Source organism: Bombus terrestris, chromosome 13, assembly GCF_910591885.1.
Source record: "Bombus terrestris chromosome 13, iyBomTerr1.2, whole genome shotgun sequence".
Classification (NCBI taxonomy): domain Eukaryota; kingdom Metazoa; phylum Arthropoda; class Insecta; order Hymenoptera; family Apidae; genus Bombus; species Bombus terrestris.
This window is the reverse complement of record NC_063281.1, coordinates 7622056-7639159: the sequence shown is the minus strand read 5'-3', so window position 1 is coordinate 7639159 and position 17104 is coordinate 7622056. Positions and strand designations below refer to the sequence as shown.

Here is a 17104-nt window from a genome sequence, read left to right as displayed (position 1 = left end):
CTTTGTGGCTATTTGCATAATGCCTTTTCGTTGCCCGACACTCGACGCGTTTCCGTGAAATCCCTTTCCCAAACGGTTCTTTCTCCAACAGGATGCGTGTAGTCTCGTGAACGAGCAATGAATTCTTTAATGACCGCTGGAACGTGCCCTCGTGATACAGCGACACATTAACAGCGTGGTTCGAAATATTTAGATATGCGTTGAGGCCCACGAAAGGCTCATTTATTCGCCTTAAATCGACCCTATGGCCTGCCATCGAGCTTGAACTCGTTCTTTAGAGCGGAGGATCAGAGGATTTCACAGCGTGATACAACTGAATAGCTAAAACCCACTATTGAGCATCTACCAGATTTTCCTAATCGAACTTATCGCAGCATAAATCGTAAAGAACACTTTACCGCTTTATCGATAGTAATCCGTTTAGATATTCAAGAAACCGCGTAATGAAGTTAACGCGATGGATCGTTAATCATGCAGAAATCTCCCGTAAAAGACGCAATCATGTTTTAAATATTCCTTCCTTGACAAGTTAAAAATTGATTTCTCCCGAACCGAGAGCGCGTTTCCAGTCGCGAAATAAATCGCCCAATGAAACGGCCGAGCGAGGGGGAAAAAGAAGAAGAGGACGACGATCGGCAGCAGGCACGTGCGTAATAAGCTGTCATATTAATGAACAAGCGATTCTTTAAACGGCGGAAGGCAAAGAAACCGGTTCTTCACCTTTTTTTCTCGGTAGGTGACGATAAGGAATGAGAGACGCATCCCTGCGAAAGGGCCTTCGGTTTTATAACTATATGTGCGTTCTATCGTTAGGGCAGGAGGTATTCAAGGGCGACAGGAGAATGGAACGATTCACAGAAGGGAAGGACGAGAAAAAGGAGGGGGAGGATGAAAAGCGGCTGCCTATAGATGAAATCTCGCTGTGCCCGACCTACTCTAATCTGCTTCGCCTTAGCAGTAGATTCTCTACCAACCTACTCTTCCTTTTCCTGTACCTATCTGTCCCTTTTCCCCTCTTTTTTGCTCCAGCTTTCCCCTTCCAATTCTTTATATCTTACTGCCTTCTGCCTCTGAACCGTGTGACACGACCGACTCCCCTCTTATTCGTATATCTCCAACTTGTTCCATGGCACTTAACGAGAATGGAATTTCCATTCGATCGATCGGAGCTCGTCCCAGAAGATTCAAAGGAGCTAGGATGGAAACAGCGCGAGAAGCAGTGAACCTCGAATCTGCAGAAACTTCTGGTCCCACCTCCAGACGGACTGTATCCTCGGTCGTACCATCTGCTAGATTATTGGCTATCGTTCAATCGACGTCGACCACTCTAATTGGATTTATTAATACAATTAAGCGAGGAGAATTATGACCGCGAAACCGCGTAACTGTACTCGAAGCCACTGACTTATGAGGATCGTTAAGATCGGTGATTCTCGTGTTTCCATTCGTTATCGATGAAGATCTTCATCTAGGAAAAGTAGAATTGGAATTTTTACCATTGTCGATTGAATGCACGGATGCTTGGCTTTACAACTAATTTATGAAGGTTATTATATTAATAGTTTGATGAACATATTTGTGTATCCGTTTAAGGGCGTGATGATGCATCCTTGTTTGTACGTCAGGGTGTATTTATTCTGTTATTGGAAATGTCGGAGCTTAGGAAACACGTAATATCCGGCTGGCAAATATTTGCCAGTCGTTATTGCTTTCGGTGTTCCATGGACTGCTTCGTAACGTTTGTTCCTTACCCGAACCGTGATGGTAAATGGCCGAGTTCGACAAAGTGACCCACGTGTCCAGAGGTTACCCTCGAGAAGATCCTCACGAGGCAAACAACGTAGATCCAAGATCACGATCCATGAACGTACGTCCGCGATTTTACCTTGACCATAAATACACGTCACGAAATGTGCAGCTTCGAATGAAAAGGAATTACTGCGATTCCAAAGTCGCAGTGTCTAATTCTATTTCTTCTGCCCTATGTTTGCTACGATGCTTGTACAATTACGTTAATGCAGTCTCCCATCAGGGGAGAAATTCCTATTTGGCTTGAAACTAAAAGCGCCAAATTAATGTACATGCCTAATAACAGTGCACTCTGTTGAAATAACCAACAATCAACGTGTCAAAGTCTAAAAGTATTCCAATCAAGGAATAACGGACCTCTAAACCTTTTAGAAAATTTCATACTAAATATTCGTCAAAAAAATTAATTACCAACTTTCCCATTGAAAGTCTACTGATTGCTGTATGAAAGCCACAGTTCCGCGTGTGAATATGCACATCGCAGACAGGGCACATTAATAATTTGTCAGCATGGTTAATTTAAACGGAAGTGTTGTAGGAGCCGCGACGAGCGCGGGTAAATCGGACGTGCGCTTCCTGTGCGCGCATTTGTGCCACGCAAGCGACTAGACACGGTTGTTATTGTTGCTACCGGTGGGGAAAGGGTTGTTTGAAAGCTGACGACGTGCCGGGAACGTGCATAATAACGCGTCTTTGTCGCTGACGGGGGTTGCAAGCTACAGATATTAGTCGTCTCGCCAGACTCGAGGGGTTGTTACAGGCAGAAATAATAGCGCGGGGTGCGATGATAGGCAAAAGAAAGCAGAAAGAATACCGAAACGCGAGGGGTAAATGAGGTGCGAACGATCATTTCGCGCCCCTGTGAATACTCTGCTGGAAAAATTTAATAAGAACCGTAGGTACTTTTCCTCGGGGTTTGTTACAAACCTCATCAAAGAGGAAACTTCGAATCAAACTTCTCCCGAGATACATTCTTTCCTCTGTTGATATCGTTAGTTTATTCTCCCCTTTCGGAGAAACCTTTGGTGAATCAAGGAAGATCTTCAAGTGCCTTATTAATGTTCGAACGATATTCGAACGCACTCGATAATGGCCTTTGTACGATTGTTAAATATATATCAGTAGAATTTCGCTTGTTGGGAGGAAATTTAGTGAACGCAAACTCCATTTATTGGAAAAAAGATTTTAGCGAATGTTAATGTGAACTCCATGTATTGGAATTTCCATGAATATGAATATCTGTTATTTGAACAAAAAATGTGAATAAGTCGTATTAAAAAAAAAAAAAAATGATCCAAAGAGATTCTGTGATATTTTCACTAGAAAGTTAAAATATCATTGGAAGAAATATAAAAATGAATGTTAGATTGCACGCTAGTATGAAACTACTCGTATTCAGTAAAACTATAAGAATCATTTGCATCTTGAAGACAGATAGAGATCTACAGCATTGTTCTTTGTCTTGTTACATGGAGATTATTCAAGAAAGCTTACTAAGTATGCTATTTTATTAGAGTAGAAAAAGGAGAAATACTATAAAAAGGACGATTTAAAGCATCTAGGAGGACCCTGCTGGCTCGAGACAAACGATTCCCGAATCCATTCCAAACAACGATCGGTAACATCAGCGTTATAAAATCCATGAGTAAACGTCATCAGATAATTGCACACCTGTTCCATCTCTATTTGGATTTGCACGTAAGCGCACGGATTACAGGCGCCTGCGACAGGATTACAGGGAAGCTGTGCTCTTGGACGTAGAAAATTCGGGATGACTTTTAATCTGGCTGCAGAGACACACGGCGCAGACCATATTATTCCAAAGGGAACAAAATATTCGGGAAGCATGCCAGGGGACAGAATATATGGAACGACGGCCACGCGTCGCGTATTCCAGCATCCTGCTCGCAATAACACGAATAATGACTGCTCGTTTTCTGGGACGGCTGTGTTTCACCACGCGAAAGAACCAAACTTCTACCATTGCCAACTATATGGTGGAAAAGTCACGTAACATGGTCCAGTTATCTGGATGTAAGACCGGATTTAAGACCAGGTGAAACGTTCTTACATCGCGCGAATCGTGACGCGCTATCGATGTCTGTGATCGTCATTGTGAACACGCCATCAAATAATTATAGCACGACCGTACACTGTCTTGACAGGTGGAAGTACTGGCTATAATCGTTTGAGAGATAGCTAGAAATCAGACGTTACAGAGTTCATTTTCACAGAAAAATAATGGCTTGTATAAATATCTATCACAGTTTTGAAACCGCTGGAGATATTTTACGTATACTTTTTGTAAAGTGATGTGAAAAATTGGATCTGTCGGTTGAGTTAATAACCGAGAGATTAAAGATAATTTTATTCGGGTAGAACAAAGGACTACCGTAAAATTACCCTTTCAAATTACCCGCTATCTTTTTACGTCCACGAATACTCTATGCAAAATATCTCGGTTATTGTCTTAATAAGATTGCCGGTGAACGAAATGGTCGTCAACAACGTTATTTACCGTTCTTGACAGTCAAGAAAATTATATAAGTCTGATTCGATTTTAACCGCCACGTCATTTTATTGCGCGGTCTAACGAGACCGTTTTCATTACCGCATTATCTTTCACCGACAAGGATGAGTCTAACACACAGATAGAGAAACTGTCGTTACGTCACTGTCCATTTCAAAAGGAACGTATAGAATGTACCTCAATGCGGCGATGATCTATCTGAAACGATGTGCTTCGATCATGCAATTAAATCGTCCACTTTGTACCAGCACAAAAGAGAGAACGTCAATCGACCGACACGTTTTATCAATGTCTCCCCCTTTATTCGAGATATAGCAAAATAGAGTTATTTGGGCCCTCAACAAATTCAACCTTGAACTTTGTATAAATTAATCAAACTAGTTGTATGCTAGAAGACACCATTATTTTTTAACATAAGAACTCAAGGATAAGAAAACATTAAGTACGTTAGATTCAATCCATAAATTCCTATTCGTCAAATGGACACCATTGTTCGTAATCAACAAACCACGATTGTGATTTTCGTGGGAAATCATGCAGAGATCTTCCCTCGGATCCAAGTCAGCACGCGACCATTACGCAGAGTATGATCCTTGGATTCGATTGCACGGCTTGAGGCGCAGCTAATGGTCCAAACAGGAAGCAGGAGCGTGCTTAAACATTTATCCGGTCGATCGAATTCCGCTCTCCTTTCCGACTTCTGCGCGAACCGGGCAGCTTTCACGTTTGCAATTGGACACGCGTGCGTCTCTCGATTCGAGCGTGTCCCTCCCGTCGATTCCGATTTCCAAACGGAAACATTCGAAGCGTTTGCGTGCACGGAAACGATCGGACCGATTAACCGACCAGGATTTCCACCTCGAGTCTTTTCAATCGCTTCGAGCCAGCGTTTTTATACATAGATGCGTGTATTTGGCAGATAGACGAGTTTTCCTTCTCTAAATCTGTTTTCTGAGAATTGTCATTTTATCCCATATGCGAAAAATTTCATATAAGATAGTGTTACAGCGAATTCGAATTTTTATCCTTATACCATACTTTGTCACTTTTTATTTTGAGATGTTCAAATAGCAAGAAATAACTGAAATATTTGAAAATAAATCACGTTTTACGTTAAATTACATATTGCCAAAATTATCTTCATCTGTCTTTGGAAATAGTTAGAATTTTTAAGATATTATTCGCAAAATATTAAAGTACCGAAGATATTAAAATATCTATGATACAATGCACGTGTCAGCCTACTCTATGTTAACTATAATATCGTATTGAAACCTTGTACTAATTTTCTATTAAAGGTTCAAGTACTTGATCACAAATCTCGCTGCCACTTTGCAATGCTGATAGCGGAAGACGCAATGAAAAATGTTAGAAAGTCCGTATTTTCTTCGCTGCCGGTAAATCGCGCTAAGCGCGAGATTGTTCAGGCTCGAGGAGAACTAGTAATGGTTACGATGATCGTTTACTCATCGGCCCATTATCCTTCGACTTGGTGGACCGTTCTCGATACCGTTGATGAAGTGAAACGCTCGTGCCTTGTCGTAAACCGACGATAAATCGTCCAGCTAAAGAGCCTCTCGTAATTCTGGAAACTTGGTTTGGTGATTAGATGATTTCCACGCCGGACACTTTTAGGCCAATCGTCCTAAAAAAATAAGTAGACAGCTATCTTTCCTAGCTGTAATCCCGTCACGGATATCCTTCCACTTTAAGTGCTACTACGATTAGCGTGTACATTCGTGGCATGGCGATTTAAAACGTGTTAATCTAAGGAGCGAAGTCTACGAGACACACCACCGAACAACCTGAATATTACTCTAAGAAGATTAGCAGCAAAATAAAATCCTAACGAGTTCGAAATCATACCACGACGAGAAACGTATGGCAAAGATTGGGTTGAAAGTCGAGGATGGAAAAAGGAACGAAAGAGCGAGAAGAATTTGAACTGGCGTGTACGTGCTCGTTGTGGGAATACAGATCAAGGAAGAAACGTTTTGCAGGTGAACGTTGCTCATAATTCAGGGAAAGACAGTGGCAGACGCGCGAGGGTGCCACCAAGGGGCCATGCAAAGCTGCTATCTGATCGATTTAACTAAACGCCTTCACTATATCACCCTTAACTGATCTTCACCTTTCACCCTTTTATACACGGTAGACTGCGTTCCTCGCCACGGTCCCGTACTTCTTCTGCACCGGTTCGTTCGCTACGAGCATCTCTACATGGAATGTGCACTACTCCTCGCCAGAATAGAACCAGATAGAAAAAGACGGCGGTACTCGTAAGAAATCCGAGACGTAAACGCGGCGTCGATGACTTTCGACCAACCTAGTCTACAGGCTAAATAATAGAATCCATTGGGGGGCCTCGTTATTTTTTCGATTGGGCAGATAAAACAATTGAAATTCCTCGCTTGAAAGTTTCGAGGAGACGATCGAAAAGTTCGGGTTACGAGTTTTCCCGGAAGAAAGCAGGACGCGAAGAAAGATGAAACGACTATCGGAAGACAATGACTTTTTACTTTTCTTTCTTTCAATGACTTTTTCTTTCTTCATTCTTCTCTGATTCTATATCGATTCGTTTATATTCTTTCGAATAGGATCCTATGAATAGAAATGGAACTGGGAATCTGTCTGTGTGGTTAATCATATGCAAAGTGAGATGTCATTTCTTATTGTGCGGCTTTCAACCGATGCAGTAAGCTTTCAACCGTGGAAGTAACAGATTTCACGTATTTTCTGCTCGCTCCACTCACATTGCTCATTACCGACTCTCGAGAAATCATCCGACGACCTTTGTTCACCTCCGAGACCACGGAGGAATTCTGTCGTGTCGCGGTACTCCCGGTGAAAAGGGTTTGTCGGGCTGATTGCTGGAATTACCGAGATCCAACTGCGCTGTCGAGCATTCGAATCGCGGACAAGGGAACGAGTTTGTGATTACAAGGGGAACTTCCTAAGAAAATCTCATTCTCAAACGGAAACCATTCTCGAATATAATATAAACTTACAGAAATACCCGCTTGAGCTAATTCCGCGATTTCTTTTTCAATACATTTTATAGAATTTAATTTATTATATCGTACGGGAAATATTCATTTTCAAACGTATTATTCCAATGAAAATTTCAATTTTTCTGTTGTATTTACACTTCCAACGTAGCAGTGGTGTTTCACGTTTCCATTTATTAGTGATACAGCGGATCGTTTCCCACGAACGAATTAAATCAACATGCAAATGTATCCGGTAATCTCCATAAAAAAGAAGAGGCCGATGAATCGTTCCCATCGCGCGCGCGGAGCGCTCAAAATTACGTCACGATGAAACGCGTGTGTGGCAACAATACTTCGATCCATGTTGAACAAAGAGTACATTTCCCTGTGGAAACAGTCGAACGAACAAATTCCTTTCGCAACGCCGATGTTCACTTGGCCCGACATCCTTCGTAACGAGACTACACACGACGAAATTGCGCCTCGCTCTTTCTGACATTTCGCGATATTGCCCAGATTATCATATACACGCGTGTGTACGCCGCCTGACGTCGCGAGATTTACTTTTCGCGATTCCAGATAATTCGCTGATGGATCGACCGCTTGTACCGCCGTGTAGACCGGCGGGTTTCATCCAAGCCACACACGAACAGGTCGATTGTTCTCTCTGGACGATCGACCGACGACGCCAAGTGCTGCATCAATTATTCAGAAACAATGAGAGACTGATCGAGGTACGGGAATCTCTCTGATGCTTCCTTATTGCTATCGCTCAACGTCCCCTCGCCAAGATCTATGGCTGGGTCTCAAACTTCTTCTTTCTTTTACAGAGTATTCTGGCGATGGGAAAAACGGAGTATCAGAGCAGTTGTTACGAAAATCCTTCGGGGAATTCATTGCTTTTATGTAAAGTCTCTCTGACAACATCTTGAACGTATTTCGAATCTTTTTAAGGAAATCTTCGTTGATAATTTTCGATGGAAGCTGAACGACCAACGATGTAGTTACAAGGTTTCTCTTGTATCTGGTATCGCAAATGCAAATGGATTAGACGATAACAAATTCTTGATTTTTGCTTCTATACCGATGATCATTCTGCTTCACTTCGAAAAGCGTATTTAGACTGTGTTATCAGGTACGAACAGTAAAAATTATGTCTCTTACTCCGATCATCGCTTTATTTCACTTTGGATAATGCGAATTATTAAATTCTGTTATTAACGCCAAAAATAAGAACTGTCTATTCTTCAATCCAATTGTAAATGGAGATAATTCAAAGAATAAGAAAATTATTTGTGACGAGTATTATCATGCTTTATTTATGTTGTTCACTAAACCGAATCTTATTATTAGAACGGAATAATTAAAACTGCATACTCTTGTGTTCAATATCGCAAACATAAATAATTAAAAGAATAAAAGAAGTCCTTGATTCTTTAGCACTGCACATCATTTTCATTCACATTGATTATTTCAGAGGCATAATTACACTGGAATCGTGCAAGTGTGAAGCAAGCGTCAGCAAGATTTCTGGATATGGCTGACCCATTCATGAAACGGGATACGCAAGCCTGAACTAGCTTTCTACGAAGATAATCCGACGAGCAAAAAGATTCCACGTAGTTGACCCAAGGGGTTGGATAAAACTACGAGGCACCGCGAGATGCGATACGTGTGTCCCAATTGAAGAACTTTTAATTGCGCACCGGCGTGCAGCTGCAATTAAGGAATCTCAAGAGGTCGGCCATCGTCGCTCGCGCAAGACTCGAATCGTTAAGCCGTGATATCGCGCGATTTAATCTCCACCAGTGTTCGTTTCTTTTCTCTCGGCTCGTTGCTCGTTAACCCTCTTTCTCTGCATTGCTTTTCCGCATCTTTCCTCCTTTTTCGGAACTGGCAGCCTCGTCCGGTAAGCACTCGAATAATTTCTCAATTCAATTCCGCCGTTACTTCCTCTTCAACTTCGCTACTCCTGTCCGGAAACTTTTAAGATTCCGCTTCTATAAATCTCTTCAAGTGTTGTACGTCAGAAGTTTAGATAAATAGCAGAACTGAACACTGAGAATGATTAATTTGCTATTTTTCATAGAAATTTTATAAATTCACTGCAATTCCTTTTTGACGATACAAATGAAGCGTATTTCGGTCATTGCATACTTTAACTTCTTCTTTTATGTGTCTTTAGACATCGAAGATTCCGGTATTAAGCTTCGTCACGTGTACTTTCTGACCCAATTGGGCACCAGATTTGGCAAGCGAATGAATAGAAATGTCATCGAGCGTCTGCAAACGTGTTATTTTTGACGACCATTTTGGAAGGGGTGACCCTTCCAGTGTCTGAGCGTCCCTGAGTCCAAAAATAGAACAAGGATGGAGTCATCGGGTAATTGACTAGCCTGTTCTAATCTTGTTAGCACTATTTATCTCGAATTTGGATACCATTAACACCAATCGTCTACCATGTGCGAAATTCGCAAACTTTCGCAATAAGAACAAACTCTAATACCTATGTGTTTGCAATTGAATGTAATAACACAAGGTGTGTACGTCGTGCCAAATTCTTCGAATCAATGAAATAGTTGAATCGTTACGCGATTCTAAATTTATTATGGAGGTTCGTCAAGATGAAAAGGGGCTGGTAAACGTTAGGAAACGCTTTGAAACGTTAGGAGGTAAGTATATCTGCCTACGCGCATGGACTCGGCTCCTGAAACCGTTCGCCGGCGGGCGTTCGCTCAATAAACTCGAAAATTGTTTGCTTCGCACACACAGTCTTTACTTTACACCTTTTAAGCGGTGTCACAACATTATCGACACCTACGTACGTGTCTACCTCTCGGACACTATGACGTTTCACGTAGAGAAAACGCGCTCTTCTCAGCCTTGAATATCGATGGCGTTTCAAAAATAGAATCGCCATTACATTTTTACTTCTCCATCTTCTTACTATATCAGTCGTGTTATTTAATTTCTATGCTGTTCGAAAACTTCTACGTTCTTTAAAACGGCGAAAATTTAATTTCCATTACTTTTATGAGATTGTTAAAAACAGCGTAAATGCCACCGAAATATAAAGAATATTGCTTTTAAATTTAAATAACACAAGCCGTGAAATGATAAACGATTGAAGTACTAAAAAGTAGAAAGCGATTTTTCATAGCGAAATACAGCGAAAAGAGTTAAAAATGCTAGAATAATTTACTTTATCTTTTAGGACAATGACAAAATAGAGCTACGATTGTAGTTGGAAAAGATGGAAGATATATTTTTACCATTTATTTTTTCTGTAAGTTTATCGAAAAAAAGGTAAACGCTGAATTTTCATACCTTTCAGAAAATGAACAAAAATACATTCCTTGTTTTTACTAAAAAATTTTATTTATGACATTTATTGTCTTTGTCTATTTCAACTCCTCAATTGCAGCAGGGGAGAAAGAAAAATAGCGAAATAGAGAGATGAAGATTCATATAACAGATATGAACATTAAAATTAACTGTAAATTCTCCGTTTCTATCAAGAATCTTTACTCGTGACATTCTTATACCATTTACCACTTCAACTTCCCAATTGCCACACAGATAAAATAGAGATAAAACAAAGTAAAAGATCGAGATATGTAAAGTGGAGCTTCTAGGTGAGTCTAATATCCGTAAGATTAATTTTGGGGCTAGTTTGGCCTAGAAAAAGTTCAAAGGAACATTGCAGCTACGTTCCGAGGGAGCGGACCTAGCCAATAAAACATTGTTTTGCCGTGTGTACTATTCAATGGCATGCGCACATACGTTCCGCGTAATATACGAGCTGGTACACGTACCGGTTACCGGGAGAGCATTCACGATGATGACGATAGTTATGAGACTTTCCTAATCTTCCCGGAGAATTATGAGCATTCGCTGATTCACCGTGAAAGATATCGCCAGCCCGGCTTTTAACCTTTTAACCAAAGGTAATCGAAGCGTGTCGAGTGTTTTCCTTCGATCGATCGATCCTGTTTCACGAGGTACTTTTCACCACTCGATTTCAATTTTCCGTGTACGCATACAGAGAATACTAAGAAATCGCTTCGTTTGGAATTTTCTACCGAGTTTTCTAAGCAAATACGTAATCCGATCTGAGCTGATCGGTTCAAATCGATTAGACGTATTAAGCGTGTACACGCACGACAAAAAGTGCGTGTAAAAAGAAAAAATACACCGTCAAACGTGGTCTAACATATTTGCCATGACGGTGAACGTGCCTCGAGAAAAATTCGCATAATTGCGTGGCAGGTGCACTGACTTAATTGCCGGGCTTTGTACAAAGCAAGTGTAGCGCCACGAGGAACGTGATGCAATGCTTGGAATTTCGTTCTGTGCATGTTTGATAACAGACTTTAAATGCACGTTTACTTATACCTGAACATCTTTGCGAGATTACGATACGTAATGCAGAAATCTGACACTGTTGCTGAGATTGGGAAATACGAAGTCTATAAAAGGCCAAAAGTAATTCGCGTGGAAGAGTAATATACTAATGTAGACTAGAATTAAGCAAATTCCAAAGACACTCCTCGAGATCATCGGAGTCGCGACCTTTCATCTCCGTTCGAGTACTATTACATAAAGTTTCGTCATGTGAAAAATCGCAGAATTGCCAGGGGCTCGCTAATTTAATTGCCAGCTCTGGAGCGTGCTTGCTGATGGGCGGCGTACACAGGCCAGAACCAATCCGTACAGGTGTATAGTACCGATAATGGTACGGTTATAATAACAGATGTGGTGCGCTCGCATGATCGCGGATAGCTCGCACACGTCGTCACGTCTGCGTGAGGAATAACATCTTGCAGTAACAAAAAATATTTAAAAAACAAACAAGACTCTTAAAAAAAAAAACAACTATTAATCGTGAAAAATACAAAAAGTGGCAAAAAATCCAGAAAGTGATAAAAAGTTAAGTTTTTTATCTTTATCGTGTGAATCCAACGGTACGCTCGTTTTCGTATAAATGAGAGAGACAAACACGCGGCGAAGTTTTCGCCCAGGCGAGTTTTAGGAGCGCGGAGAACGAGCAGCGAGAATGGCCAGCTTCATGGACGCATTCATTCTACGGAATATCGCATTCGCAATGCTAAGTGGCGCTTTAATGAAATCGCCGCAGCACGCAACCACGGGTGGTAGCACGCTTTACTATTATTTAATTGCGCGCCGCTATTAGCGCACGATTTTTAGTCTGTGTACTTAATTCGCTTAACGACGCCTCCGAGTTGCTACCTGAAACAAAACGAGCCTCGCGTGGGACTCTATTTGATCGTGAGAGGACTTCGCCCGGGTTTCTGATTGCCTGTTTCATTATGGCTCCCTGTTTGATGCACGTTAATGTCTTATAAGTATGTGAACACTTCTAAATTATTTCAGATTCTGGTATCGATTTTTTGAATAATGAATATTTTGCAACTTCTACATACATTTGAAGATTGGTTTCACATTTTAGCAATAGAATTAAGGTATATATGTCTCACTACTGTTAGTGAAATCTCCATATGTTTTCTATAACACACATAATACATTCGAAAAAGTTACGTAAGTATTAAAATACTTTTCCGAATCATTATAAATTAGGTGATTACAAGTCTGTTCAATATTGCGATGTTAACGGGATTGAGTTATATGTCTCTAGCAACATTCCAAAACTTCATAGTCGGCTCTCCTTTACGGATAAACATGGATCTTAAGTGATGTATTTCTTGTCTTAGTTTAAATTTAGCAGAGTACCGACCGAAGATAAAGAATCAACATTAAAGAAGCATTTTTCAACCACAACATTGAACATACACCAGGAACATCAACATTTCGATCGGATTACACCAAATTTAATTGTACAGACTCATGGACGGTAATATATGTTGTAATTCGTTAGCAGACTTGACGAATTACATATTTTGTCAGAACAGGTGACGCGATATTCGAAAAAAGTAAACGATCATTCGCAACAGAACGGTCGTAAATTTTAATCGGAGAAATTCAATTTTGACCGACGTTTAATTAATTCGAGGATCAATCGCTTCTTGCCGTATAAATTAATTCGTCGTCCAGCTTCACCACATTGTTTTAATTTAATTTCGTTTAATTACAGACCACGCGACGTTATTTGCATAAAAAGAGTGTTGAATAGCGGATGTCGTTTCAAAAGAAGAACGTAGGAAACTACACGAAAGAGGATTCGACCCTGTTTTCAAGTCGCTTTTGTGCTTCGATAATTACCTTGATAATCTGAACACGTCTGCCACAGTGACAATGACAATTTTCGTCTGACATACTTTTCACGATAATTGAAACCTAGTAATTTGTAGCTACTTAAGATCAAACCACCAGTCATCCACCAGAATCGTTAACTGTTCTCGAAATATATAACTTGGATCTGATCCAGGGAATCGTATGTATTCCAAATATTACTCTCGTACAAAGGAACTCGATCACCAGACCTAAACAACTTCCTATTTCACGCTACTCACTCAGTAAATAATAGAAAATTCGAATTTAGTTAATTTTTACTGGCTGTAGTCCAAAATTCTATCCTTTCGAACGAACAGACTCGTATAGGAGAACTAGGAGCTGTCATTCTGCCAATTCAATACAATTTTGCAAAAATTGAGATATCAACCGAATGAAAACGTGTCAATCGAGATTCGAGTGTCAAGTGAGATTTTCTCGTCGATCTGATCCCTTCGAGGCCAGTCCTCTTCATCGTGACGATCGCGCACAAGTGTGTGTCACTTAACTATTGCGTTAAGAGTCAGCTAGCAGGCACGATAACGAGCAGGTAACGCGGCGTGGTTATTATCAATTTAATTGGTGGGTCGTGCGGATGTATCATTGAATCGATACAGTCGGCTACGGGGCGGTCTGGATCAGTCGACTCAAAGCAGCAGACCTTCGACAAAGAAATTAATAAATCAAGGCTGGTTGAAAGGGTCACTATGGTGCTCCTTTGTCATCTCGGGATTTCGTATCTATCCAGCTTTATGGCATTCCAACGCGAAAGAAACGCTCGCCTAATAATCGTTTTAACCCATTCCTCGTCCGACTCTCCTTTTTTCTTGTCTATCGCCTTTTTCTTCATTCTTTGTCCCCGCGCTCCATCTTCCTAGTTAAGCTACCTCTCGCTGAACGCGACACGCTTATTAAACGCTTCGTGTAAACGTTGTCTGCGTTATCTATGAGTTCTGTCCTTTGTTTCCGTGATACAGAACTGTCGGAGGGATGGAAGGCAATTAGGACAAAGGACGGAGCTGGCTTGTCGCTAAATTATCGGCGAGGGAGATCTTAGAACACACGATTTTCCAATGAATGAAGAGATCACCAGACAAGATTACCATTTAGATATTTTCCTCTGTCGCCCTTTTTTTGTCAATGGTAACTCGGTCTTCGATACAAAATCACGATAACCTCCTGTTAAGCATTAACTTCAATAATCTCGAACCATTACTCATCGTTTCCCTATCGAAATCTCTAAATTAATATTTACGTCATTGATCATGCTAAATATATCCAACACAAGTGGATAAGCGTGTATACGGCGATTTAGTAGCACGTAATCGTGCCAGTAAAGTTAAAGAGCGGCCATAAAGTCGCCTATCTGGAGCCAGAATCCCTTCCAGATTTGACTCGAGGACCTCTTTAACACAGAAGAAAAAAGAGAAAACCATCGATAGCCGAATTGATCGGGGCCATGTGCAATATAATTTAAACGCAATATTAACACCCATCTTGCAACAGGACCACCCCGTCAGAATTTCTTCATAGACATTCAGGAGAAAATTTGCTTGAAAAATTCGTCGAGGGAAATACTAAGGCAAATCATACCTTGACGAGCAGGTGGATCGGCTGGCTGACGCTGAGTGGTTTGCCTCTTCTGGCCTTTCCGCCTCCGCCGCCCAAACACTTTATCCACGGCATTCCTCGAGTGTTTTCTCGCCTCTCCGTTGCCTCTTGTTCGCGACTCCGATTCTTCTCTTTCCTACTTCTCTCTTTCTCGCTTCCCTGCCAGTCACTAGCTCGTTCTCGTCCTCCTTCCGCAAATCCCTCAAGGCTTCCTCGGCTTTACGTTGTTATCTACGTCTCTCGTTCGCTGCATCTCGCGGATCTTTTGAAAAGTTGGGAAAGTCGCGCGCTTTCAAACCGGATTCAACCCAGAACCTAATCCGAACCTTTAAATTTGTTCGTCAGGATTCTTCGTTTTTCTTTTCAATGAAAATTTTCTTTCCGATTATTCTATGAATTCCGTGATTCTTTCTTTCTACTTTGAACTTTTCACCGATTCATCACTGATTCGTTGATAATTCTATGTATCTCCAAGCGCAGACCACGTACGTCGTGATTTTGCATCGAAACGAAGCGTCTTGACTGCAAGTTAATTAGCTGGTCGCACTATAGATCGCCCCTTAAGCATGATTTTCATTCGTAATGTATCGTGGATCGATTCGTTCAGGCACAATCGAGGCAGGTTGCGATAAGAACACAAACGAACACAATTCTTGCGAGATGATTGACAAAGCGAAAACACAGCGTGGTGGGAAGCATTAACGTTTCCACGCTGACTTTTCTATGCTGACTTTTCCACGCGTCGACGTAGCACTAACGACGACGTCCTCTCTCGCGCGCGGCTGCCGCGACACTGCCGACTGTCGACTTTGCTATCGTCGATTTTATACGCGCCTTGACAGCCTGGGTCACCGCGTCCCTTATCTTCGTTTCGTCGACTCTTCTGCGATCAACCTTTTCCACTAATGACGATAATATTTCCCACAAATCGCGAGAAATATTATTCAATGGGTATATACGACTGATGCGATTTACGAATTTTTATTTTTTTGAATTAAAGCGAGATCATTTTTATCACTTGGATTATTATAAGATTTTTCAGGAGTTTGATATTAGAAAATATATTCACTAAAAAGTTCGTAGACTCGTAAGAAACGAGCTTGAAGGTGGATTAGCTTCTGGTAGTTGTCATCGCACATTCATCAACCTGTTTGATCATTTCTGCGTAATCTCATCTCATCTTCAATTTCTGCGTAATAAGCTTCAGAGATTATCGGGTAACTCGCCGATAGATTGCAATTTCTTCTCAAAATTCAAGAAACTTTGCACCGTTAATTTCGTAATATTTTAAACTTCAATTACTCAAACAATAGATGCTTTTAAGCCAGCTGTCAGCATTTGAAAATCCTCTTTCAAATTTTTTTAAATTTCTCGACTCAAGAGAAATATTTCATCATTGATATACAATATCTTCAATATTTCTGTATTTTCATCCATTATTTGTCCATTAATTGAAATTTTGAAATCGAGGAACGCCAAAATGCAGTGCCTCGTGTCGTAAAGTAAATGTATACGCGTGAGAATGGAGCGGTGCGCGTGTCGAGCGACTTGATTTTACGAACGTCAGCTTTTCTCGACCAGCTCGACCCGCGGCCTGCCGTCGACTGACAGAAAATACCAGCCGGGACCCCGAAGAGCGCTCAGAGGGCCGGTACAGAGGGGCGGAAGGAATCGACAATCCGTGTCGAAACGCAGCGCAGCTCTCCGCATCTGCGCCTCCACTACGATCGCTGGCCCTGCTTTTGTGACAATTCAACAGAAGATGATCGAACCGAAAACGATCGAACCTTATTATTCTTCTTCGACAAACAACACTTTAAAACCATTCGATACAAGATTCGATGTAAGATTCGATAAATTCGTTTAGAGCACTTCCTGTTTGGTTAGTTTATTTGCCATATCTTTACGATATTCG

The 17104-nt window shown here is 41.1% G+C and overlaps 1 protein-coding gene and 1 long non-coding RNA gene across 7 annotated transcripts in view; one reads left to right on the top strand and one right to left on the bottom strand.

Annotated features, from left to right (window-relative positions):
* LOC100644032 (tensin-1) overlaps positions 1-16764 on the bottom strand; it is a 180520-nt gene extending 163756 nt beyond the window's left edge. For 3 of the 6 annotated variants that reach the window (XM_048411618.1, XM_048411619.1, XM_048411613.1), the window contains exon 1: positions 15172-16763. In XM_048411618.1, coding sequence (XP_048267575.1) covers positions 15172-15264 — 93 coding nt within the window. In that variant the 5' untranslated portion in view covers positions 15265-16763. Of the gene's footprint in view, positions 1-15171 lie in introns of all 6 variants that reach the window. The other 3 variants (XM_048411610.1, XM_048411623.1, XM_048411629.1) reach the window with 2 other exon arrangements.
* On the top strand, positions 11966-13730 carry LOC125386246. Its single transcript, XR_007226221.1, has 2 exons — positions 11966-13201; positions 13442-13730. It is a non-coding gene; the product is annotated as an uncharacterized LOC125386246 (long non-coding RNA).
* Positions 16765-17104: the final 340 nt, after the last annotated feature.